The following is a 26,099-nucleotide window of genomic DNA, read 5'->3' as shown; positions in this document are numbered from 1 at the left end:
TTTTGGGTCTCGGGATTAGTATTCTTAGGGCTTAATCCCTGGGCCAGGTACTGTTTAATTGTACTCCCTGAGACATTATCTTTTGGAGTTTTAGGGGCCCCCCTTTGCAGATTTAGACGATGATTTACTCATGGTAATTTCATAGCCTCCACAGGGGCTAATCGAGGACTAGTCAACGGGACTCAACGTCTTTGCAGAACTTGTGCGCTTCTATTTCCGTATCCGCAAACTTGCTGAACTTTACCCGCTGCGTCCCATAAATACGTGCTGCACCCGGGAAAGATCTCTGCAAGATTCCTGTTCAAAACAGCCCCTTTCTTTCCCTCCTCGTCTCTCCTCCTCACTCCCTGCTTTAGCCCCTAACAGGTGCCCAGTAGAGCCGCTAGAAGGCTGCACCTAAGAAAAACTACAGTTCAATAAATGACTGCTCCACTCCTAGTCCTTCAGACCCTCCTCTGATGGCTGCAGTGTACCATGTCCCCCCCAGGGGACTCCATGTGCGGGGTTAGCAATACAACAACGTGCAGTTTACACAGTCCAGTAGCGTACCTTCAGCTTTTAATCTTCAGCATACTGGGGACATCCCCCTTATCGATCCTCTCTTACCTGTGTTCAGATGCTTCAGGAGGCCAAGCTGACCTTACCGTAGGTCCTCTAGCTGGATACTTGGGAATTATGGTTTAGATATGAAGTTTGGGGATGAGACGAATGCCCAGACAGACCTCTCCTCTGTTTGCTTCTGTCCTCGGCCATCACTGCCGACCGGGATGGCGCCGGGTCGGAACCTCTACGAATGGGGTCTGGGGGGGTGGCTGCTACTGCCGCTCCATGAGCCTCACCACCCGCTCGGCGCTGTGTCAAGCACACGCTCTGCCGCGCGGATCAGAACCTCCGAGCGCCCGAATAACAGCGCGGTCAGTGCCTGTAACAGCCGAAGCCACGCACAGCACCTCTCCTCTCCACTATGTGGACTGCGGCTTGTCCGTGTAGGTACCCGCCAGCTCGCTGGCCGGCAAAGTCAGGCTCCTCCCTCCACGTCCGACGCCTCACGTCATACCTACCACCTTCAGGCTTTCTAAGGGTGTAAATTTTTGATTTCACTCCTCACTGCCTATCACAGTTTCAGTGGCCATGGAATGCCCAGATGGCACAAACCCCCAACAAATGACCCCAGTTTGGAAAGTAGACACCCCAAGCTATTTGCTGAGAGGTATGGTGAGTATTTTGCAGACCTCACTTTTTGTCACAAAGTTTTGAAAATTGAAAAAAGAAAAAAAAAAAAAGTTTTCTTTTCTTTCTTTATTTTCAAAAACAAAATGAGCTGCAAAATACTCACCATGCCTCTCAGCAAATAACTGCTCTCCTTTTTATTACACTTTTATACATTTTTATTTCTATCTAATTTTATAAATGTAATTTATTTGTAATTTTAATAAATGATTTTTAATATTATTTCTTACCAAGGGTGAGATAATTGTTTGAGCTTGTTTAATAATAATACTATACTATTATTTGTTATCTCTACCTTAGGTATTCATTTAGGTCTCCACAGCTTATTTCGTTCCGCTATTTTGGGCATACCATTAGACAAAATGGCGTTGCCTATACATTTCCATCTTAAGTGCCCTCACAGCCCTAAGTTAAGATGGTGCTGCGGCACTATATAAAGCATTTGTGTGATGACTCAGCTATTGCAGCCAATCCCCAGACTACGTCCGCTAGTGACGAAGCGCGTAGGGAGGAGCCTGCATCTGATGTCATCACGCTTTACCTCTTCGGAGGTGATGGTTTGTAGCGGACAGTGAGCAAAGGAAGCTTCGGGAGATGCCACCGTTCAGATCTACTCTGTTGCTGTGTGATTTACTGCGCTCATGCAGCTGCCTCTTGTAAGTGCAATCCTTTTTGAGCTCAATAAATTTTGTACTCAAATGCTACACTATGGAGCCCCTTTTGTTTTTGAATGACACCGAGTGATATAGATCCAGCATCCAGCATATTCAGATGACCTATAGGTTTTTGGGAGACTGAATTCCCTGGGCTTGGTGAGACCAACATATTGGTCTGTTCAGTCCGTAAGTTGATTATATGCTCACTTCGGGTGCTCTGCTTCTTCGGATGAGGGATCCTTATGTCACCATTTGCTCTGTTGCATTATTCACTGATTCACTTTTTAAGCTTATTGGGACTCAATCAATGCTCACATTGGACATTGCCTTAGTTTTCCTATTTATACTGTTTTTCACACATGATCTTGAGACTAATTTTAATATAATTTTGGAACTAGAGTTATATTTGGTTTGTTTTCACTTATGGTTGGGACTATTTATCACCCAACGTCCATTTTATATGGTAAATTTTACATGTACACTTTTATTTAGGTTTTATTATTTATGTTGCTTTGAGTGTCTTTATAAAATTCAAATTTTTTTATTAATGATACCTATACAATATTTCTTATCCACCTGTATACAGGAATATAAAAATAGTTCCAGAATTGGTACTTCACATTAGTTTTCATTTATTAGAATGCTTTCACCTTTTCAGGTTGTCAATATTCTGGTTTGGTGATTTCTCTTTGGGTAATTATTATTTATTTTGCGATATTAGCGCTGCACCTTCTTTTTTTGTTTTATGGTTTTGGGTTTTGTATTGTAGACTCTTGGTGCTGGCAGCTCTCCTTACTTGATTTATTTCAAGTTGAATATACTTATTTCTAGAGCAGCGCTTGGCCCTGTGGCCTCCTTTTTCTCTTTTGGATACAATTGTCCGAATCATCCCCAAACAGCCTTACACCGCGAAAGGGAAAACAGCCAGCTTTTTGCATGGCGCTTCGGCTGACCAATTTTTCAACCATAGGATTCTACGCATATGCACCAACCCAAGCGTAAGGTGAGAGGTCTGAAGGATCTCTGATTGTGTCAACTGCAAAACACAAAGCTTGAGACCTCTTTCAAGTTGTCTCTTAAGGACTGACATACCCCAACTGCCACCACTGCAGGTTGAGCTACTGAACCTGCCAAGGAAAAAATGTTTAACAGGAATGCCAACTTTGTCGGTTGGATCCCTAAGCATTTGAGCATTAGAAACATTGAAATTGTTTATCTGGGTGATTCCACTCAGAATAAATAAGCTTTTCCAGCAATGAATGAACAGGAAAATCATGCACAGCTTGAGGAGGCTTCAGTGAACCCAAAGAAGAAGTGTGCTTTTCAACCGACTCAGTTTTGGGTAACTTACATGTGGAGCGGACCGTTTCGGTAAGAGAACGCACCAGCAATTTCTCAGCCTGTGAAGCTGAAGAGGGTCCTTCCCCACTTGATTCCTCAGAAGAGGAGTCATCAGTCTTTTCCCATTCCCCTGAGAGAGCTTGGTCTCCCCTTTCCCAGAGTTCCTCTGTTTGAGGGTCCTGGGTGGTAGAAAAGGACCTAATGCGTTTTCTTCCACTTTGTGGAAATGCAATTAAGGCCACTAATCTTTCCTCCAATCCACTCATGGCTGAGGAAAAAACCTCCAGAGTAATATATACATGGGCTGAAATGCCAGAAGCAGTTGCAGCCCCTAACCCTGACGGCTCACTCTGACCAGCCTCCCTAGGTCTTTCAGGGGAGATGGTGTTGCAGAGGGGGGGGGTCCTCAGAGCCTGAGGGAGATCCCTTTGAGCCCCTATTTTTCAGGGTATTTGTACCTCCACTTCTGCCCATAGTGCTAAGCACAAATGCAGAGGTACTAGCAGAAATGCACCCACTGCTGAGGAAAATAGTTCAGCAACTGCCGCTGCTATCAAGGCTCAGTCTGATGCTAAGTAAACGTGCCTGGGAATGCCTGTGTCACCCACACTCACATGCCATCCATCTGCTGTGTCCCTCCTTTAGCTGTGTGCGCCTGCAAAAAGTGCACCTTCATAGCTATGCATAGCCCGCGCTGTGGGCGTTGAACCACGCCGACACCACGCTGATGCTCCGCCCCCCTCTGATCACCCCTTCCGCCCCCCCATCTTTTTTCAAAAAACACCATTTTCCCGCGCGAGCGGGGGCTCCGATTCGAATGGATCACACGTGGAGGGGGGCTGGGGCAGAGGAGAGAGGAGGGCAGGTGGATGGAGAGCCGCCGTAATGGGCCTGTAAAGCACCACGCCAGGAAAATATGGCTGAAAAAACCAAACACTGGATTCCGGGGGCCAGCCCTCTAAAAAGAGAAGCGTTACAGGCAGAAGATCCTTTCTTCCGACACAAGGCCCGGGTACCATTCAATTCGGCCTGGAAAAGACACTTTGGATCCGGTTGCATGGCTTGCCCCAGCAAAGATTTCTCCAGCAGAGCTCAGCACAGCACGTCTTTACTCGTGACCAACACCTTAGACACTGGCTAAAAAACTGAACTCCCAGCAAGGGGAGGGGTTATATAGGGAGCTAAACTTCCTGTCTAGGGTGCGCCAGTGTCCATCACCTAGAAGTGCCTATATAACCCATTCATTAAATACTGTGGCTCTGTGTCCCATGATGTACGAAAAAGAAAATATACTTTAATGGATTGTAATGCATAAACACTTTATATAACCCAGTTTTTTTGTGCACTATAAAAGATGATGTTACACCGAGTACAGATATGCCAAACATGTCACTCTTTAAAATTGCACACGCTCATGGAATGGCGACAAACTATGATAATGTGTGTAATGTGGCGCTAAAATAGTTGTCCGTTATCAAGCAGAGAACCACCAGAATGTTCATCTGGAAATTGACCTGCGTAACAACGTTTTATTGAGGAAAACTCAATTCCATGAGCCTGAAATGGGTGGATAATAATCAAAACTATAGTGCTTTAGCGTATATGCCTAGTGCTCTTCTTATTATACCTCATGTAAAAAAAAAGTGCAACTAATGACTTACTAAAAACATAAAATATTACAACTTGTATGATCCCTGAACGGAGTACATACGCGAAAAATGAAAGTGCAAATAATAACCTTCTGAACAAATGTTACAAATTGTGTGCTCCTTAAAAAGGGGCTCACCCAAGCAATATCAATTAACACAATTGTGCATGCATCTGAAAACGTGAAACAAATGTGACAATCTAAAAAATTGCATTTGTGTATAGCAAGGAATAGGGTAAAAACCCAATAGAATATTAACGTGTATGTCAGTACATCATGATTAATTATTCAGTGTTCATCAAAACGTGATATAATATATAAAACTGGTGTTGAAAAAAGAAAGGAATCAGTTCCAATGCTTCCCAATGGGTTGGATTTCCTTGTTCTATGATGGCCGGAATGGACCCTGAGAAAACCTGGCACTGGGGTGTCTGATAAATATGTATAACAGATGGAATACCCTTACCAGAGTAGGTGGACTTACTAACCAAGGGTTACAAGTCAGACAGGCATGTATCGAAACCATCCAAGAAGTGGTTATTCCAGGTGAGATGGATACCAGACCGGATCCTGACGTGGTAGAGCGTGATACCGATTACTCACCGATCGTCCTGATCGTCATCATACACTCTGGAAATCACTCTAGTTGAAGTAGATGGATGCTGGTACTTCAAATATTGATCGATCAGTAGGGTATAAATCCCTCAAGGGGAAAAAAATAAAAGAAATCCTCCACATAGTGTAAATCCGCTTCATGAAAATTTAATGAAGTAAAAAAGTTTTTCTGGTACTGACAAACAGAACCCAGGAAAAAACTAACAATATAAAAAGCGTTTCTAAAATAAGTGGCTCAGCAAGCATGTCAGACCCAATGCGTTTCGTCCTCCTGGACTTCAACTGGGGTACAAGCCTGCTAGCCACTGACATCTTTATATATGAAATATAAAACCGCCATCAAAATCAGCTGTTTTCGCCATGTAAAGCTTCACTTCCGGGTTCCTGGCCAAAATGGCGCTCAGGATGTAATATTAAGCCAATGGGGAAAGAGTGAAAAACCAAGCCTCAGTGTGGCTCTCCAATAGAGTGCCCACTAAGTATTATGGCTTGTCAATTGGCTGAGAGAGATGATGGGCATTAAATTTATCCAATCTAAGTATGTCTATCAACTGGATTAACAAACGGGGATGACGCAGCGTCACTCACGTCAGCCGTCACCTCTGATCTCGCAAGACACAGCATCGCGAGTGAATTTTGGAACGCTAATGCAGACGTAAGCAACGTCCGCCGTCCACTGTAGTCCCGCGAGACGTGCCAGCGGCATTGGACCTTGGAACGCTACTGCGGTCCAAGCCTCAAAATGAAACACACCTGCGATCAACAGGAATGACAACCTCAATACCAACAGTATATTGGGTCCACCCAAGAAAGAGGTAGTACAGCCCAGCAAGGCTATGGCACTAACCATCAGTTAGTTCCCCCCCCCCTCATACCCCTATATCCAATCGGAAAGGACCACCTCCCCCTAATAAGAGAGAGAGAGGAGGGAATGCGAGAGGTAAAGGGAGGGGACACAGGGACCCATCTTGGAATCGGGACCAATATGATACTGTAAGGTCTCCATGGAGAAGGGGACAATATCAGGAACGGCAAAATGAGCAACAAGAGTATCATTACCCCCAAAGAACACTGATTCACACTCACAACAGATATTCACCACTTAGAGAGGACAGAATTAAGGGACAACCATTATTCACAATATTCTTATAGACAAGGGGATCCTGTCTATTATGATAGATCACCCTTTAATTATAACCAATCGCAACCGGGATCCTCCTCTTCGGGTTTTCCCAGGGAACCCAAAAGATACAAGCGAAGCATAGAACCAAACGGGTCACCAGAAAAAAGACAGCGAACTTAAAAGATAGTGGTATATTTAATTTAAGCAAGGCCAGCCTTTCTGAGGCTGAACTCCTTGTCTTAGACAAAGGATTAAAATTTGCCCCTCCCAGAAGGCTAAATAAATTCACCACTTTTATAGACATCCAGAAATACGTACGGAAGCTGAATGTCCAAAGGTATATTAATTCTAATCCTATTAGACCCCATAATGAGGTTACTTCACATATTTTACATTCAGGACTCTCAAACCCTTCGCTCTTTAACCCACCTGGCCCTATTGCCCCTTCTATTAAAGTTTTTCGGGATTTAGTTTTACAGGATGTTGAAAAATTACCTGTGAAAAAAGTATTTAATGATCCAAAGATTAAAATAGGACTTAGATCACTATGCGAAAGGAAAGACTTAATTATCTGCCCCGCAGACAAGAGAGGGGGATAGTCATTCTGGATAAAGAGGATTATCACTCTGAAATGACCCGAATTTTGAGTGACACCGAGACTTACGCAAGAATCCCCAACAATCCAACATCAACTTTTAAGAAATTACTTGCGGATGTAATTGATACGGGATTCCAGTTAGGGGTTTTAAATGAAAAAGAAAAAAGTTATTTAATTCCTGTGATGTATTATTTACCTAAAGTGCATAAAAGTATTGTCCAACCTCCAGGCCATCCTATCATTAGCGGCATTGATTCTATTACATCCCGTATAGGGAAATATATCGATTTTTATTTACAACCTATCGTACAATCAACACCGTCATACTTGAGGGACACGAAAGATACTATAGCCAGATTGAAACAAGTTAATTGTAGTGAGGATTTATTGCTTGTTACTGCTGATGTTACAGCACTTTACACGTGTATACCCCACAATTTGGGTTTAGCAGCAGTAGAATCTTTTCTATCCAGACAGGAGACCATCCCACGAACCCAACAGAGATTCATTATGGATCTGTTGAGGTTCGCCACTAAATACAACTATTTTTGGTATACTGGAGAATTTTATCTTCAACAAAAGGGGGTGGCCATGGGTACCAAATTTGCCCCAAGTCTGGCAAATATTTTTATGGCACATTGGGAGGAGGATGTCGTCTATGCCCTAGACCCCCCTAAACTGGTTCTTTGGGCTAGGTATATAGACAACATCCTCCTCCTATGGAAAGGGAGTGCTGATTCTTTGCACTCCTTCCTTACTACATTGAATGCAAATAACATCAGCATTAATCTGACATATGAAGTGAGTACTTCCCATATTCATTTTTTAGATCTAGAGATAACCAAAGCAGTTGACCACTTGGAGACTAAAACGTTTCTTAAACCTACCGACCGGAATGGTTACATTCCGGTCGATAGTTGTCACCATGCTACTTGGTTGAAATCTGTACCCCGGAGTCAGCTTACCCGAATCAGACGAAATTGTAGTAATCTTTCTGACTTTATTCACCAAGCACAAGTTCTAAGATCCAGATTTGTTGATAAAGGATATAATCCAGCCTCTATAGATAGAGAGATCAATCAAATCTCATTAATAGATAGAAACTCCTTGCTATCCCAACAACCAAAGCGTGTATTAGACAATAAACATAGATGGTCACTTCTTACTAATTTTTCAGTACAACATAAGCAGATCAAAGATATTGTATCTAGACACTGGAGAATTTTAAAAAGTGATCACGTACTAGGTCCTCTTCTCCCTGAACGCAGTGGTGTTATTTATAGAGGGGCGCCTTCGCTAAAAAGCCAGATTGCCCCCAATGTCACGGATCCCCCCATAATTCGCCCCTTTTTCCAAAATATGAAAGGGTTTTTTCCTTGTCGCAGATGCAATGTCTGTATACACAATACCTGTGGAAGAAGATGAAGTGAGTCTTTTTCCTCTACAGTCACAGGAAAGGAATACCAAGGTAAACATTTCCTGACATGCCAAACACGCTATGTCGTTTACTTGATTACGTGCCCGTGCGGAAAACAATATGTGAGTCGCACCACACGCACATTTTCCGTAAGAGTAAATTAACATATAACCAATATCAAAAAAGGTCATACCAATCATAGCGTTCCCAGACATTTCCTTCAGTGTCACCGCCAAAATCCAATGGGGACGAGCTTTCTAGTTATAGATAAGTTCGTTCCCCATTGGAGAGGTGAGTCACTGAAGCGGGGCGTGTCTAAACGAGAGACTTTTTGGATACACCAACTTAAGAGCTATCAACCTCACGGTCTCAACATTGATTGGGACATTAACGCATTTATTAACCAGTCCTGAATATTAGTCCTGCTTCTTCTCTCTCTTCCCCTTTTTTTCTTTTCCCATTTTTGACTAGTTTTAAGTTTTTTTTTAGGAATCATCATTTGTCGACTCTACATGTATTATTTCGAATGGGCTGTGGACGTGGCTGTAGACTTTGAATGGTGTATTGACACGCCCATTTGCCATTTTTTAGTTGGTAGGTTAGATGGATATTGCCATCAACTAAAGTGATGTTTCCCTCACCCTTATAATACAGATGTGATACATACATAATATATATACACATGTGAGACTCGGATTTAATGGTTTTCCACCCACCCTCACAATATATATACATTTGAGACTCAGTATTAGGGGTCAGATAGAGATCAACATTACCTAAAATACGAATCTCAATTTTATGTTGACACATGGTTTTTTATATGTTTGTTGGAGAATATTTTTATATGTTTTCCGTATTTTTTATAAAATTACATTATGAACGCTGTTGTAAATTATAGTGTATGTTAGTGCACTGTTGGCGTTATGTGAAGCGGTACACTTATAGGTTTATCTTTAATCTTTAATTTGTATCACATTGAAATTTAGATACTACAATGTAACCATATCACCATCGGTTCCTATATTATCCGAGGGATTGTTCAGTATCTCATTCATTTTCCTTTTAAAAACTGATGGTTCCGATCGCAAGTGTGTTTCATTTTGAGGCTTGGACCGCAGTAGCGTTCCAAGGTCCAATGCCGCTGGCACGTCTCGCGGGACTACAGTGGACGGCGGACGTTGCTTACGTAGCATTATTAACTTGGACCGCATTAGCGTTCCAAAATTCACTCGCGATGCTGTGTCTTGCGAGATCAGAGGTGACGGCTGACGTGAGTGACGCTGCGTCATCCCTGTTTGTTAATCCAGTTGATAGACATACTTAGATTGGATAAGTTTAAAGCCCATCATCTCTCTCAGCCAATTGACAAGCCATAATACTTAGTGGGCGCTCTACTGGAGAGCCACACTGAGGCTTGGTTTTTCACTCTTTCCCCATTGGCTTAATATTACATCCTGAGCGCCATTTTGGCCAGGAACCCGGAAGTGAAGCTTTACATGGCGAAAACAGCTGATTTTGATGGCGGTTTTATATTTCATATATAAAGATGTCAGTGGCTAGCAGGCTTGTACCCCAGTTGAAGTCCAGGAGGACGAAACGCGTCGGGTCCGACATGCTTGCTGAGCCACTTATTTTAGAAGCGCTTTTTATATTGTTAGTTTTTATCTGGGTTCTGTTTGTCAGTACCAGAAAAACTTTTTTACTTCATTAAATTTTCATGAAGCGGATTTACACTATGTGGAGGATTTCTTTTATTTTTTCCCCTTGAGGGATTTATACCCTACTGATCGATCAATATTTGAAGTACCAGCATCCATCTACTTCAACTAGAGTGATTTCCAGAGTGTATGATGACGATCGGGACGATCGGTGAGTAATCGGTATCACGCTCTACCGCGTCAGGATCCGGTCTGGTATCCCTCTCACCTGGAATAACCACTTCTTGGATGGTTTCGATACATGCCTGTCTGACTTGTAACCCTTGGTTAGTAAGTCCACCTACTCTGGTAAGGGTATTCCATCTGTTATACATATTTATCAGACACCCCAGTGCCAGGTTTTCTCAGGGTCCATTCCGGCCATCATAGAACAAGGAAATCTAACCCATTGGGAAGCATTGGAACTGATTCCTTTCTTTTTTCAACACCAGTTTTATATATTATATCACGTTTTGATGAACACTGAATAATTAATCATGATGTACTGACATACACGTTAATATTCTATTGGAATTTTACCCTATTCCTTGCTATACACAAATGCAATTTTTTAGATTGTCACATTCGTTTCACGTTTTCAGATGCATGCACAATTGTGTTTATTGATAGTGCTTGGGTGAGCCCCTTTTTAAGGAGCACACAATTTGTAACATTTGTTCAGAAGGTTAGTATTTGCACTTTCATTTTTCGCGTATGTACTCCGTTCAGGGATCATACAAGTTGTAATATTTTATGTTTTTAGTAAGTCATTAGTTGCACTTTTTTTTACATGAGGTATAATAAGAAGAGCACTAGGCATATACGCTAAAGCACTATAGTTTTGATTATTATCCACCCATTTCAGGCTCATGGAATTGAGTTTTCCTCAATAAAACGTTGTTACGCAGGTCAATTTCCAGACGAACATTCTGGTGGTTCTCTGCTTGATAACGGACAACTATTTTAGCTCCACATTATTACACACATTTTCTGTTTCCACAATCTGTCTATTGTTTATGTTGGCTGCTAGTCCGATATAGTTGGCGCAATATTACTATATACATTCTTTGACAAACTATGATACTTAAATATTTCCATAGGTGATGCTTTAGAAAAAATTCCAGGTTACCAGTTTAGAGTTACAAAGGAGGTCTAGAGCTATAATTATTGCTCTAGCCATTACATTCGCAGTGATACCTCGTGTGTTATTTTATAAAATGTTTTTATTTTTACACTGTCCCTTTAAATTTTTTTTTTAATCACTTATTCCAGTCACAAATCAAGAAATGGAAACATTCCTTGTTATAGCAATAAAGCATGACAGGTCCTCTTTATGGAGACATCTGGAGTCTAAAACTCCAGATCTCTCCTTTACCCTCCTTTTTTTTTATTCCATCTTTATTGAGGGCTATAATATGGTCGACCATAGCCAAAAACAATACTCGTAAAAACCATGACTATTGTGTCAATGTTACAACGGGTCAGCATATATAAAAACCTGTGAAGGAAACGACCAACAAAATGTAAAACCAATCAAAATGAAAGAAAGAAAAGAAAAAGAAAAAGAAGAAAAAGAAAAAAGAAAAAGAAAAACCAAAAAAAGAAAAAGAAAAAGAAATAGTAATAGTAATAGAAATAGAAATAGAAAAAGAAATAAAGGAAGGGGTCGACCCTTCCCACTGCTTGTAAATGATCCATCGGCTAGTCAGGTCACTATTACAGCTTAGGGAATCGTCGGATAAAAATGTTAATACCGGCATTATGGCTGACCGCTGTAGCCATGACCCCGGTATAACCACTTGAACACAATGACATACATCTATGTGATTGTGCGGCAATTGGTTAAAAGCCAACTGGTTGCTTCCTCTGATCTCCACCCATCATAGGATACAGGAAAAGTGTGGAGATTAAAGGAAGGAATCCATAGTAGCTGCAGGGGACCTAGAAGATGACAAATTTGCAAGTGTCAGTTTTTCTTCTAAATTTCATTTAAAGATTTCTCAACATTTGAAGGAACGGGCAGCAGGGAATGGAAGTAAGTACTTCTTTTGCAAGTGCACTAACAGTAGAAGAACCCCTTATGCAGTTTAAGACTGAATCATGTGTTGTGCAACTTCATTGTGTAGCTATTTGTATTCTTTAGAAACCCAAGATTAAATATTTTTTTTCCAATGCTAGTGTCATTATATGAAGATTTGTAAATTGCGATCATATCCCCTTTTAAGTGTCTTTTTCCAGCCACCTTTTGCTTCAATTACAGCCTTTAGTCTGTTGGGATGTCGACTAACTTTGCACATCTAGACTTTGCAATATTTGCCCACTCTTCTTTGTAGAACTGCTCAAGATCAGTTCAATTTAATGGTGACCGTTTGTGGACTGCAGTCGTCAAGTCATTCCACAGATTTTCAATGTGGTTTAAGTCTGGGCTCTGACTAGGCCATGCAAGGACATTCACCCTTTTTCTCCTTTAAAACCACGGTGGTCATTTTTGCTGTGTGAAAAATTTGCACTTCTATTGTGCTCTAGGAGCTAACCGGCATCTCAATAAAAATTTTATGTCACCTATGTGGCAAAAAATCAAGCCTTTTTCTAAAGAATGTCCTTGCAAAGTTTTCAATTATGTGCATATGAGAAAAAGAAACAGAAGCCAGGTTAGGCTGTGCCTGCATAACATGCCTTAATTGAAGGAACTGGTAAAAAAACATTTAGCTTCAAGTCCAAAATGTATTAGTTAGCTGTTCATAGGACTTTAAAGAGCCATTATGGTAGAAATGGAACAAGGTGTGAACTCCAGCCTCTCCCATCTCTGAAAGCCCCGTAGTTTGCGAATTTCAGGAAATGGTCATTTTGTCAAATCTAAGTACATCTAGTAAGGATACCCCTAACAGTTTCTTTGCAGTGTCCCATACCTTTCTTATTAAAAGAGGGGCAGCCTGGGAAGATTTAAACCTATTATGAATGGGTGTTTCAAGGGCATGGAGTGGATGTGTATCTTGAAATAAGAATGCAAGTAATCTAAAGGAGTAGCTAAGACAGTCCACACAAACACCTGGCTGACTAAGTGCTGCAGCTGAGCTACAATAACAAGTATACCTAAGGGTTAGGAACAGGCAGACCTCTGAACACTTTTGAAATATTGCAATGGCTCCAATTTAATCCTAGAGGACTACTTTTTCCCAAACCAAATCCCTAAAGAAGGCATTCATTTTATGAAAATGTTTAGCAGTACAGTATTCATATTGGGGAATTATGTAAAAGATAGAGTTGGGGCACCCGCACCATTTTTATTTAATTGACACGACTGAACCAGGGCAACTTACACCATATATCACACGGAGTTTGGAATCTAAACAGTAGGGGTACAATGTTATCCGAGATGTAATCTCCAGGGGAGTTCTTTATAATAATGTCCAAATATTTTTGGGTGGGGACAACCTTAAGATGTACAAAAGGTAGGAGAAAAAAAAGGAGCAGGAAGTGAGTGCAAAGATAACATGGGTTTCTCCCAATTAATGTGCGTTCCAGAGAACTTCTCAAAATCATAAATATGATGCATAGCAGATGGTAAAGAGGATCGAGTATCGAAGAGAAATAACAGTACATCATCTGCATCCCAAACCCAGTAACATCAGGGAAATAAACAAGCCAGGGGTTTGTCTGCAACAGCAAAAAAGAAGGGGGGGGAGTGGGCACCCCTGCCTTGTCCCTCAAAACATGTCAAAGAAGGGGAACTGTAAGCCATTCATCCTAATGAACTCCTTTGGGGCAAGGTATAACCGTTTCAACCAATTACAGAAATTAGGTCTAATTTGGAATTTACCTAAAAACAGCCCAGAGGTAGCACCATTCAACGCTGTCAAATTCCTTTATAACATCTTGTAGGGCAAAGTGAGTTTCATATTAGCAGTCGTTTATGGCACAGACAGTACGCAAATATGCGGCCCCTTGACGGGTGGGCCTTGGCGCCAAGTGGCTGCATATTTGCGTGCAAAAATAAAACAAGCTGTGCCGAGAGCATGTTCCCGCCAGTTACCGGCTAGCGGAAACCTCGTGATTGCTGTTTGCATCTTGCAGCTTTCATCTGGTGCTGCACTGATGTTTCTGGATTCTGAGTCATGGGGAAAGCAAAAGAATTGTCAAAGGATCTGCGGGAAAGGGTAGCTGAACTGTATAAAACAGGAAAGGGATATAAAAAGATATCCAAGGAATTGAGAATGCCAATCAGCAGTGTTCAAACTCTAATCAAGAAGTGGAAAACGAGGAGTTCTGTTGAAACCAAACCACGGTCAGGTAGACCAACTAAAATTTCAGCCACAACTGCCAGGAAAATTGTTCGGGATGCAAAAAAAACCCCACAAATAACTTTAGGTGAAATACAGGACTCTCTGAAACATGTGGTGTGGCTGTTTCAAGTTGCACAATAAGGAGGTACTTTAAGAAAGATGGGCTGCATGGTCGAGTCGCCAGAAGAAAGCCTTTACTATGCAAATGCCACAAAGTATCCTGCTTACAATACGCCAAACAGCACAGAGACAAGCCTCAAACCTTCTAGCACAAAGTAATTTGGGGTGATGAGACCAAAATTGAGCTTTTTGGCCACAACCATGAACGCTACATTTGGAGAGGAGTCAACAAGGCCTATGATGAAAGGTACAGAGGTGGATCGCTGATGTTTTGGGGATGTGTGAGCTACAAAAGGCATAGGAAATTTGGTCAAAATTGTTGGCAAGATGAATGCAGTATGTTATCAAAAAATACTGGAGGAACATTTGCATTCATCAGCCAGGAAGCTGCACATGGGACGTACTTGGACATTCCAACATGACAATGATCCAAAACACAAGGTAAAGTCCACCTGTCATTGGCTACGGCAGAATAAATTAAGGTTCTGGAGTGGCCATCTCAGTCTCCTGACCTCAATATAATTGAGCCACTCTGGGGAGATCTCAAACCTGCAGTTCATGCAAGACAGCCCAAGAATTTACAGGAGCTGGAGGCTTTTTGCCAAGAGGAATGGGCAGCTTTACCATCTGAAAAAGAGCCTCATCCACAAATACCACAAAAGACTTCAAGCGGTTATTGATGTTAAAGGAGGCAATACACGGTATTAAGAACTTGGGTATGTAACCTTTTGGTCAGGGTCATTTGGGTAGTTTGTTGCCATTATGATTTAAAAAGAGTAAACCCAGTTGATTGATATAAATGGCTTCAGCCAAACACTAACCAAGAGTGAAAGAAAAGTTTGTGTTATCATTCGTATTCTCTGAAAAATGGCGAAGAAATCATAAATTCTGCCAGGGTATGTAAACTTATGAGCACAACTATATATATATATATATATATATATATATATATATATATGAAGCACATCCACCAAGTCTTTAGTGCACTAGAGCAAGGCCACAGGTGGTTTCTAGTTGGTGATTAACGGAGAGATTTGTTGAGATGCAGCTAGGGTCTCAGGTCAATTTGCCCAGTCCAGACAGCAAGGGTCTGGCAAACTGCCCTGGCAGCAACCGCAGGGTGAGGCCAGTCATCATATAGCACAAGCTCTAAAAGAGCAAGTAGGCTGGGACTGGCCTTAGCAGGTTTTTGCAAATGCAGGGACCCTATTGCAGGAGACCCTGGGGTAAGCAGATTCATGTTGTTCCAATGCGAAACAAGAGCATATAACAAAGAATGTAGCAATGGTATGTTTAATCTTGGATGAAATTTCACTTAAGGCAACACACTGCAATCCAATTCTTCAGAAGCAGGGAGGGAATCTTCCTCATATAAAAAGATATTCTAGGGGGTCATAAGAGAGGGCACCGACGTGTTTCGCAACATCATGTCACGTAGCTTCAACGACGTCCAGCTGAAGTTACGTGACATGACGTTGCGAAACACGTCGGACGTAATGACGGCCCAGGAGACGCCGTTCCAGTGATCCCCTGAGCTCTATGGGGAATAGCGAGCTTTATATGCAACTTAGCTCTCATACACGGAGCAACATACGGAGCTGCTGCCAGCCCACAGACACCGTAGCAGTGCAGCCGGAGACCCGTTAAACACACCACACGGGACTCATGACCTACGGAACGGCAGCCAGTCTGAGTACCGCTGCAGAGCGCCCGAAGATCCGCCAAGACAACGCACGGAACACATGACAGAGTCTAGTGATTGATCCCCCTGTAAGCGGATGAGGATCCAAGGGAATTGCTTCACTACTCATAAGCATAAGGAACCTCGGCCGGTATCACAGCATAGTGAATGAAGGCGGTAATGTTTCCATAACCCTATACATCTAGACGGTTGCTTTACTAGAGTTCACATCGCTATACACGATCTGTGTGACTTAAGAGTTTGACCATGATTTAAAACAATCCGATGAGATGGGTATAGTATTTTTGATGGCTATGCCTAATGATGCCAAAAGGATACCAGCATTTGTATCACTATATAACTTGGAATAAGACCATATTCCTCTGACAGCTGCTATATACCCATTGTTCTATATCCGGAACCAAATTTAGAGATTTCTGTTTATTATTTCAACTGCATTATTATTTCCAGGAATGGACATTTTTTGATGGGGTACCTCTCAGCATATGTATGTTCTTATCAGTGCTGCATCCATTTCAGCAAATCTATTAAGAATCCATTGTTATCAATATCTGGGGGCTTCCTAATATATCGGACATCCATTAAATGGACCACATCACTATACTAGGCAGTAATTTCAGTTGCCAGCATCTTTTTTGACAGTTCTCTAATTCCCCGGGGGCCGCGCACGCATGGTTTCCTAAAGCATTTGTATATGATATTTAATTATTTTTCCATTGGAAATTTTGCCCCAAAGGGTTTCCATGCATCCATGGTTTTTATAGGCACCTGGACCGGTTTATGTGTATTTGTTGAATGTATTGTCTGTCGCTTTCTATGTTTCTGTTTATTTGGTGCATCATATGCTCTATGCATCTGATGCCATTCATGTGATGTCCTACCAAATCAGCTTTACTCAGCTTTTTATCGTTGAGAATAATTCTCCTAAATGTTATATATTTGATACTCAATAAATTTTGTATTTAATTTTTTAATTTTTTTTCACTTATTTGCCCACTATAGCCATAGTAGCTGTCTTTTCCTGGGGGGTGCCCTCTCTTATGACCCCCCCTAGAATATCTTTTTATATGCTGGTTTTGGCTACGGCAATAGCCTCTTAACTATAGAGGAGTGGCGAGGGAAGGATGACTATCATTATTTAGGTAGCATGTGGTGTTAGGATGGTCTCCCCTTTTCTTTTGTTTTTAATCTTCCTCATATACCTCCTCTACAGGCAGTTTGTCTACAGCAAAGGTGAGTGGAGACTGAAGGGGCTTGCTTGTGTGTTAGCTACAACCTCTAAATGAACTGCAAATCTGCATATGAAATTAGACATTGTGTCAGAAAATTCCTACCTGCATAACTAGGAGGAGGGTTGTGTGGCCAAAAGCAACCAGTGGAGTGCCCAGAGGAAGACAGGTAACCATCCAAACAGTAGATACTGGCGCCCTGTGGAGATAGACTAACATTCTTCCACCCCTGAAGCCATGTGCTAGGTCTGAGTTAGCAAGGCAACCTGACCCATAACCTCTGCACTTATGGTCTGCCATGTGCAGTGCAATTAAAAAAAAAATGTCCCTACATAGGGGTATTCACAACCTCCTCAGACGTAGAGACGGAAGGGTAAAGTCTTCTGTGCCAGACACTATAGACTGCTGAACTCATGTAGGTGTTCACAGATGGTGTTGTAGAGTAGAATGCCAGGAACTGCTGTTGGCCACTTAGAAAAGAGTACCCAATAAAAGGCTATGGTACAGCCAGGAATCTTGACAAAAGAATCTACCTAAAAACCTCAACAGAAAAGAGATTCGCTTCTCAGTAGAGAGGAGGTCCATCACCTGAGGACATTTGCAAAAAATAGGGATAGATGGGAAGGAGGGGGTATATGGGCTTTTTTTGCCAATTTCCAATCACTTGAATGTAGCTGCATATAGCCAATAGTCAATGATCCAGTATCCTGTACTGCGTGACCAAGATAGTTTTAAAAATATTCTAAAATGTTTCCTCAGCTGTGTTTAGTTAAAAGAAAGAAAAAAAACATTAACCAAATGCTTGTTGATATTTAGAGTAGATTTTCTTACCTGACCTTGCCAGTCTAATGTCTGCACAATAATAATGGTTTCTGGAAGAGATGGATCTGAGAGATTTTGGTTTAACTGATCAAGTAACACCTTCCGGGGAACCTGTTTGAGAAAGACAATTAATCAGCTTGTGTATGCAGAAAACCAGAAAGCAAAAATACGATTTTTATAACAGCTTACCTGTAAAATCCTTTTCTTGAAGTACATCACGGGACACAGAGCCACCGTATTTACTGTATGAGTTATATAGGCACCTTTGGGTGATGAACACTGGCACACCCTAAACAGGAAGTTTACAGTACCTGACCGCGAGATTGTGTTTCCAGCGCGATACCATCGCGCTGGTTCTCGGCGACAGGGTACTGTGCATGTCGCGCTGGCTCGCTCATCGGGAAAGGAAAACTTTGTTTTCCTTCCGCGATGAGTGACAGGCAGTGCTGACAGCTGTCTGGTATGAATCCTGAGGCGGGAACACCGCGCCAAATTTTAAATGAAAAAACCGGCGTGGGTTCCCCCCTCGGAGGCATACCAGGCCCTTAGGTCTGGCATGGATTGTAAGGGGAACCCCCCTATGCCGAAAAATCGGTGTGGGGGTCCCCCCCAAATCCATACCAGACCCTTATCCGAGCACGCAGCCCGGCCGGCCAGGAAAGGGGGTGGGGACGAGCGAGCGCCCCCCCCCCTCCTGAGCCGTACCAGGCCGCATGCCCGCAACATGGGGGGGTGGGTGCCTTGGGGGAGGGGGGCGCCCTGCGGCCCCCCCACCCCAAAGCACCTTGTCCCCATGTTGATGAGGACAAGGGCCTCTTCCCGACAACCCTGGCCGTTGGTTGTCGGGGTCTGCGGGCGGGGGGCTTATCGGAATCCGGGAGCCCCCCTTAATAAGGGGGCCCCCAGATCCCGGCCCCCCACCCTGTGTGAATGAGTTTGGGGTACATGGTACCCCTACCCATTCACCTAGGGAAAAGTGTCAATATAAAAAACAAACAGTACACAGGTTTTAAGAGTAATTTATTAGTCAGCTCCGGGGGTCTTCTTCCGACTTCGGGGGGTCTCCTTCCGACTTCTCCCGGTGTTCGGCCTCTTCTCCCGGTGTTCGGCCTCTTCTCCCGGGCCCCACCGCTATCTTCTTCCAGCTCTATTGCCAGCGAGGGGCCCGGTCTGCTGCCTTGTCGCCGCTGTCTCGCCGCCGCTGTCTTGTCGCCGCTGTCTCGCCGCTTCTTCTCTTCTTTTCTTCTTCCCCGATGTTGACACGACGCTCTCTCCGGCTCAAATGCTGTGTGCGAGCTGCGGAGCCATTTATATAGGCGGTAACCCCGCCCCCTTACGACGTCATGGTCCCAGCATGCGCAGGGACTCTGGGGTCACGCCCCCTTATGACGCCAGAGTCCCTGAGCATGCTGGGACCATGACGTCGTAAGGGGGCGGGGTTACCGCCTATATAAATGGCTCCGCAGCTCGCACACAGCATTCGAGCCGGAGAGAGCGTCGTGTCAACATCGGGGAAGAAGAAAAGAAGAGAAGAAGCGGCGAGACAGCGGCGACAAGACAGCGGCGGCGAGACAGCGGCGACAAGACAGCGGCAGCAGAGACCGGGCCCCTCGCTGGCAATAGAGCTGGAAGAAGATAGCGGTGGGGCCCGGGAGAAGAGGCCGAACACCGGGAGAAGAGGCCGAACACCGGGAGAAGTCGGAAGGAGACCCCCCGAAGTCGGAAGAAGACCCCCGGAGCTGACTAATAAATTACTCTTAAAACCTGTGTACTGTGTGTTTTTTATATTGACACTTTTCCCTAGGTGAATGGGTAGGGGTACCATGTACCCCAAACTCATTCACACAGGGTGGGGGGCCGGGATCTGGGGGCCCCCTTATTAAGGGGGGCTCCCGGATTCCGATAAGCCCCCCGCCCGCAGACCCCGACAACCAACGGCCAGGGTTGTCGGGAAGAGGCCCTTGTCCTCATCAACATGGGGACAAGGTGCTTTGGGGTGGGGGGGCCGCAGGGCGCCCCCCTCCCCCAAGGCACCCACCCCCCCATGTTGAGGGCATGCGGCCTGGTACGGCTCAGGAGGGGGGGGGCGCTCGCTCGTCCCCACCCCCTTTCCTGGCCGGCCGGGCTGCGTGCTCGGATAAGGGTCTGGTATGGATTTGGGGGGGACCCCCACGCCGATTTTTCGGCATAGGGGGGTTCCCCTTACAATCCATGCCAGACCTAAGGGCCTGGTATGCCTCCGAGGGGGGAACCCACGCCGGTTTTTTCATTTAAAATTTGGCGCGGTGTTCCCGCCTCAGGATTCATACCAGACAGCTGTCAGCACTGCCTGTCACTCATCGCGGAAGGAAAACAAAGTTTTCCTTTCGCGATGAGTGAGCCATCTCGGCGCTGGCCCCTGCGACGGGGCTCGTAGGTGTCAAATCTCGCCGAGAAGTGCGGCGAGATTGACACAATATCGCGGTCACCTACTGTAGCTCCCTATATAACCCCTCCCCTTACTGGGAGTACCTCAGTTTTGTAGCAAAGCAATATACATGTTTTAGAAGAGGGGAGGGACCTCTGTGTCCCATGATGTACTCCAAGAAAAGGATTTTACAGGTAAGCGGTTATAAAAATCCTATTTTCTTTATCGTACATCATGGGACACAGAGCCACAGTATTTACTGTATGGGATGTCCCAGAGCAATGCTATCTGAGGGGAGAGAGACACAAACAAAAGTAGGGTGCAATCAGATCTGAGGACCTATACTGCTGCCTGCTGCACACTGCACCCAAAGGCGATATCCTCATGCCTTCTTACATCCACCTGACAGAATCTGGTGAATGTATGAACTGAAGACCAAGTTGCGGCCTTCGAGATTTGAGCCATAGAGGCCTGGTGATGCACTGCCCATGAAGCACTAACAGCCGTGGTGGAGTGTGCTTTGATTTGAAAAGGTGGAACTTTCCTCTTCAAACCATGAGCTTGAATAATTACTTGCCGAATCCACTTAGCATAGTAGATTTCAACGCTGCCTGTCCTTTTCCAGGACCTTCAGGCAACACAAACAAAACATCTGTTTTTCGAACCTGAGCAGGTGCCTCCAAATAGATTTTGACCGCTGTCACTACATCCAGAGAATAGTGACTTTTCTTCTGTAGAATAGGGTTCCGCAAAAAATGAAGGCAGAATAATATCCTGGTTTAGATGAAAACCTGAAACCACCTTCGGTAGAAAGCTACAATGAGGACGCAATACTACTCTATCCTTGTGAATGATTATATATGGCTCTTTACAAGAAAGGGCCGCCAATTCTGTTACCCTTCTTGCAGAAAAAATGGCTACCAGAAAAACTTGTCAAAAGGATCAAGGGAATATGTCGTATCGGCTCAAAAGGCTGTTTCTTTAATGCCGACAGAACTAAATTCAAGCCCCAAGGGTTCAGGGGTGCTCTAACCGGAGGATTAAGCCGCATTACCCCCTGTATAAATCTTCAGGCCAAAGAATGCGAAGCAAGCGGACGTTGAAATAATATCAATAAGGCCGAGACCTAGCCCTTGATAGTACTCGAGGCCAGCTTCGTCTTTAACCCCATTTGCAGAAAAGCAAGGATTCTACCTATGACATACTTTTTGGGATTCCAACCCCTGGATTCACACCAGGAAACATATGCCTTCCAGACTCTATAATAAATGACTCTGGAAGCTGGCTTCCTTGCATTAATCAAGGTAGATATCACTGAGCCTGAAAGCCCGCGATTCTTCCGAATGTGGTTTTGAATAGCCAAACCATTAACTTTAGAGTTTGTAAGGTAGGATGGAACACTGGTCCCTGCGATAGCAGGTCTGGACGTGGTGGTAGGGTCCATGGGGCCCCTACCGCCATCTTTACTATTTCTGCATACCAAGATCTTCTGGGTCATGCTGGGGCCACCAGAAGCACCGACTTCTTTTCCTGCTTGATCCTGCGAAGAAGGTGTGGTAGCAGCAGAATAGGAGGGAATGCATAAATCAGTGAGAACTGATCCCACGGGGTCACCATTGCATCTGTCCCGCATTCAAGTGGATCCCTTGTACTTGACACAAAGTTGTCAATCTTGTTGTTGAACGTGGATGCAAACAGATCTATGTCCAGGATTCCTCATCTTTGGCATATAGCCAGGAAGATGTTGAGGTGAAGAGACCATTCCCCTAGGAACAACTGCTGGTGACTTAAGTAGTCCGCCTGCCAGTTCTCTACCCCTGGAATGAAGATTGCCGATATGCACGGCACATGCTTTTCTGCACAGGTTAGGATATGGTTTACCGCTCCCTGGGCTGCACGACTTCTGGTGCCCCCCTTCTGGTGTTGGATTGGAACATGACAGGACAACCCTGCAACCTGAATGTCTAGGCCTTTAGGGCTAGGTACGCTGCCCGAATCTATAGAATGTTGATGGGTAAGGTCCTCTCAGTTCTGGACCATTTCCCTTGGATAGTCGGCTCTTCCAGAACTTCTCCCCAACCCGAAAGGCTGGCATCTGTTACCACCTTTCAGGTAACTGGTAAGGAGGATTTCCCTTTCCGGGTATCAAACCCCAACTGAGGTTCTGACGCACTATTGGCGACAAACGCATCGGAAAATCTAGCGCCTGGACTTTCTTGTTCCAGGCAGACAGGATACTGTTTTGCAGCAGTCTCGAATGAAACTGAGCATAGGGAACTGCTTCGAATGAAGCCACCATCTTTCCCAACAACCTCATACAAAGGCCAATAGAAGGACCCTTCTTTGCCCTGACTACCTGAACCAGCTCCTTTATGGCGCCGATTTCTGCCTGGGGTAAAAACAGCCTCTTCTGGGTTGTAGCTATAACCAGATCCAAGTACTCTAGTCTTCTTAGCGGTTTTAAAAAAAGACTTCTCTAGGTTGAGGACCCAACCTAGGTATTCCAGGTAGTTGACTGTGGTGACCAAGCTTGTGCCAAAGCGGGCTACCGACCGGTCTATTTAAGAGCAGGTCGTCTAGGTAAGCTATAATCGTTATACCCTGGGTCCTTAATCTGGCCAGAGGAGGGGCCAGGACCTTTGTAAACACCCGAGGTGCAGTACCTGGACAGAAAGGTAGAGCTACAAACAGAAAATGAAGTTTTTCCACTTTGAAACGCAGATATTTCTGATGAGCGGGGAAAATAGGTACATGCGGGTATGCATCCTTGATGTCGATTGATGCCAGAAGTTCTCCTCCTTGTAGGATGGAGACTACTGATCGGATTGATTCCATGCGAAAAGATCAAATTTTTAGTAACCGGTTTAGATCTTTGAGATCTAGAATGGGTCTGACATCTCCTTTGGTTTTGGCACTGTGAAAAGGTTTGAATAAACCCCCAAACCCTGCTCTTCCATGGGAACCCCATGATTACTTTTTGTGACAAAAGTCAATCTAATGCTTCTTTTTCTCTGGGTCTTTGGGAACATTTGATCTGAGGAAACGTTGAGACAGGAATTCTCGGAACTCTAGTTTGTAACCTAGAGTTATTGTGGAGACCACCCATCTGTCCTGAAAATCCTCCTGCCAGACCTTTGAGAACTGTAGCAGTTATCCCCCCCCCACTCGAACGGGGGCGCTCCTTCATAAAGAGGCTTTAGCATTCCCTCTTGTAGGTTTCCTCCCCCACGACTTCTTTTGTCCCTGGGGTTGACACTGAGTTTTACCTCTTGAACCTGACGGTGGAGGCCATCACAACTGCCTGGAGGCCGATGCCCCTGGCACTGGAAAAAGAGCCCGTTTAAATGAGGGTACTTTTCCCACTTGAAATCTTTTGGAAATAATTGTCCAAATCATCCCCAAGCAGCTTTACACCGCAGAAGGGAAAACCAGCCAGGAGCACCTGTTTTAAGTGGTCTCTCAAGGACTGACACACTCCAATTGCCGCCACTGAAGGTTGAGCTACTGAACCTGCCAAGGAAAGAATGTTTTTGTTTTTTTTTTTTTAACAGGAATTCCAACTTTTTATTGGTTGGATCCCTAAGCATTTGAGCGTTGTCAACAGGACAAGTCAAACTTTTATATATAGAGGATATAGCAGCGTCAATTGCTGGTATACTCCACATCTTTGTAAATTTTTCCTCCATAGGATAAAGTGTTGAAAACTATTTAGGAGGGAAAAATGTTTATTTGGGTGATCCCACTCAGAATATATAAGCTTTTCCTGCAATGATTGGACAGGAAAAGCATGCACAGCTTGAAGAGGCTTCAGTGAACCCAAAGAAGAAGTGGGCTTTTCAACTGACTCAGTTACGGGTAACTTAAATGTGGAGCGGACCATTTCAGTAAGGGAATGCACCAGCAATTTCTCAGCCTGTGAAGCTGAAGAGGGTCCTTTCCCACTTGATCCCTCAGAAGAGGAGTCATCAGTCTCTTCCCAGGCCCCAGGGGGATTCATCTTCCCTTTCCCAGAGTTCCTCTGTTTGAGGGTCCTGGGTGGTAGAAAGGAACCTAATGCGTTTTCTTCCACTTTGTGAAGATGTGATTAAGGCCACTAATATTTCCTCCAATCCACTCATGGCTGAGGAAACAAACCTCCTGAGTAATATATACAGGGGCTAAAATGCCAGAAGCAGTTGCAGCCCCTAACCCCGACGGCTCACTCTGACCAGCCTCCCTAGGTCTTTCAGGGGGAGATGGTGTTGCAGGGGGGGGGGGGGCTCAGAGCCTGAGGGAGATCCCTAAGAGCCCTTTTTCGGAGTATTTGTACCTCTCCTTCTACCCATAGTGCTAAGCACGGTACTACAAGAAATGCACTCACTGCTGAGCAAAATAGTTCAGCAACTGCCGCTGCTATCAAGGCTCAGTCTGATGCTAAGTAAACGTGCCTGAAAATGCCTGTGTCACCCACACTCACATGCCATCCATCTGCTCTGTGTCCCTCCACCTTTACAGCTATGCATAGCCCGCGTTGTGGGCGTTGAACCACGCCGAGCTGATGCTCCGCCCACCCCTCAGCTTTTTTCAAAAAAGACAATTTTCCAGCGCAAGCGGGAGGTCCGAACCGGCTGGATTGCACATGTAGGGGGGGCTGGGGCAGAGGAGAGAGGTGGGCAGGTGGATGGAGAGCCGCCATAATGGCAGTGGTGCGGCATACCGCCGACTGACCCATGTCCTCTAGCCTGAAAGGAAGCTGTGGGGGGACATTCCTGAAAAGAAAAAAAAAACCCTTCCCACATCCTACCCGGAGCTTGGGCTCGGAGAAAGTGTGCAGCTTGTGACACAGAGCAAGACTGACAAGCATGGAACAGGTACGTGCTCTTGACAGCTCCCGGTGGCGACTTTAGGCATAGCAACATTTACTTAACAGAGAAAACCCACAGGAATTAGAAAAATTCCTTAGGAAACCCCCTTACCTTATCCGGCTGCAGGGTTCTGTGGTAAACCAAACAGACCCAATCTTCACCACTCACGGTGGGTTCCGTTAAAAAAACCTTCAGGCCCCTTGTTATCGGGGGATCCACACTCCTGGGCCTGTAAAGCACCCCCCCAGGAAAATATGGCTGAAGAAACCAAACACTGAATCCTGGGATCCAGCTCTCTAAAAATAATAGCGTTACAGGCAAAACCTTGTTACTTCCGACACGAGGCCCAGGTACCATTCAATTAGGC

The 26,099-nt window shown here is 44.4% G+C and overlaps 1 protein-coding gene across 3 annotated transcripts in view; it reads right to left on the bottom strand.

Moving 5' to 3' along the window:
- PACS1 (phosphofurin acidic cluster sorting protein 1) overlaps positions 1-26,099 on the bottom strand; it is a 654,711-nt gene that overhangs the window by 338,954 nt on the left and 289,658 nt on the right. For all 3 annotated transcript variants that reach the window (XM_073605164.1, XM_073605165.1, XM_073605166.1), the window contains one exon: positions 18,491-18,592. In XM_073605164.1, the coding sequence (XP_073461265.1) occupies positions 18,491-18,592 (102 nt within the window). The remainder of the gene's footprint in view (positions 1-18,490; positions 18,593-26,099) is intronic.

This window comes from Aquarana catesbeiana, linkage group LG11 (genome assembly GCF_042186555.1).
Source record: "Aquarana catesbeiana isolate 2022-GZ linkage group LG11, ASM4218655v1, whole genome shotgun sequence".
Classification (NCBI taxonomy): domain Eukaryota; kingdom Metazoa; phylum Chordata; class Amphibia; order Anura; family Ranidae; genus Aquarana; species Aquarana catesbeiana.
Note: the sequence above shows the minus strand (reverse complement) of the source record. Positions and strands in the feature narration are given on the sequence as shown.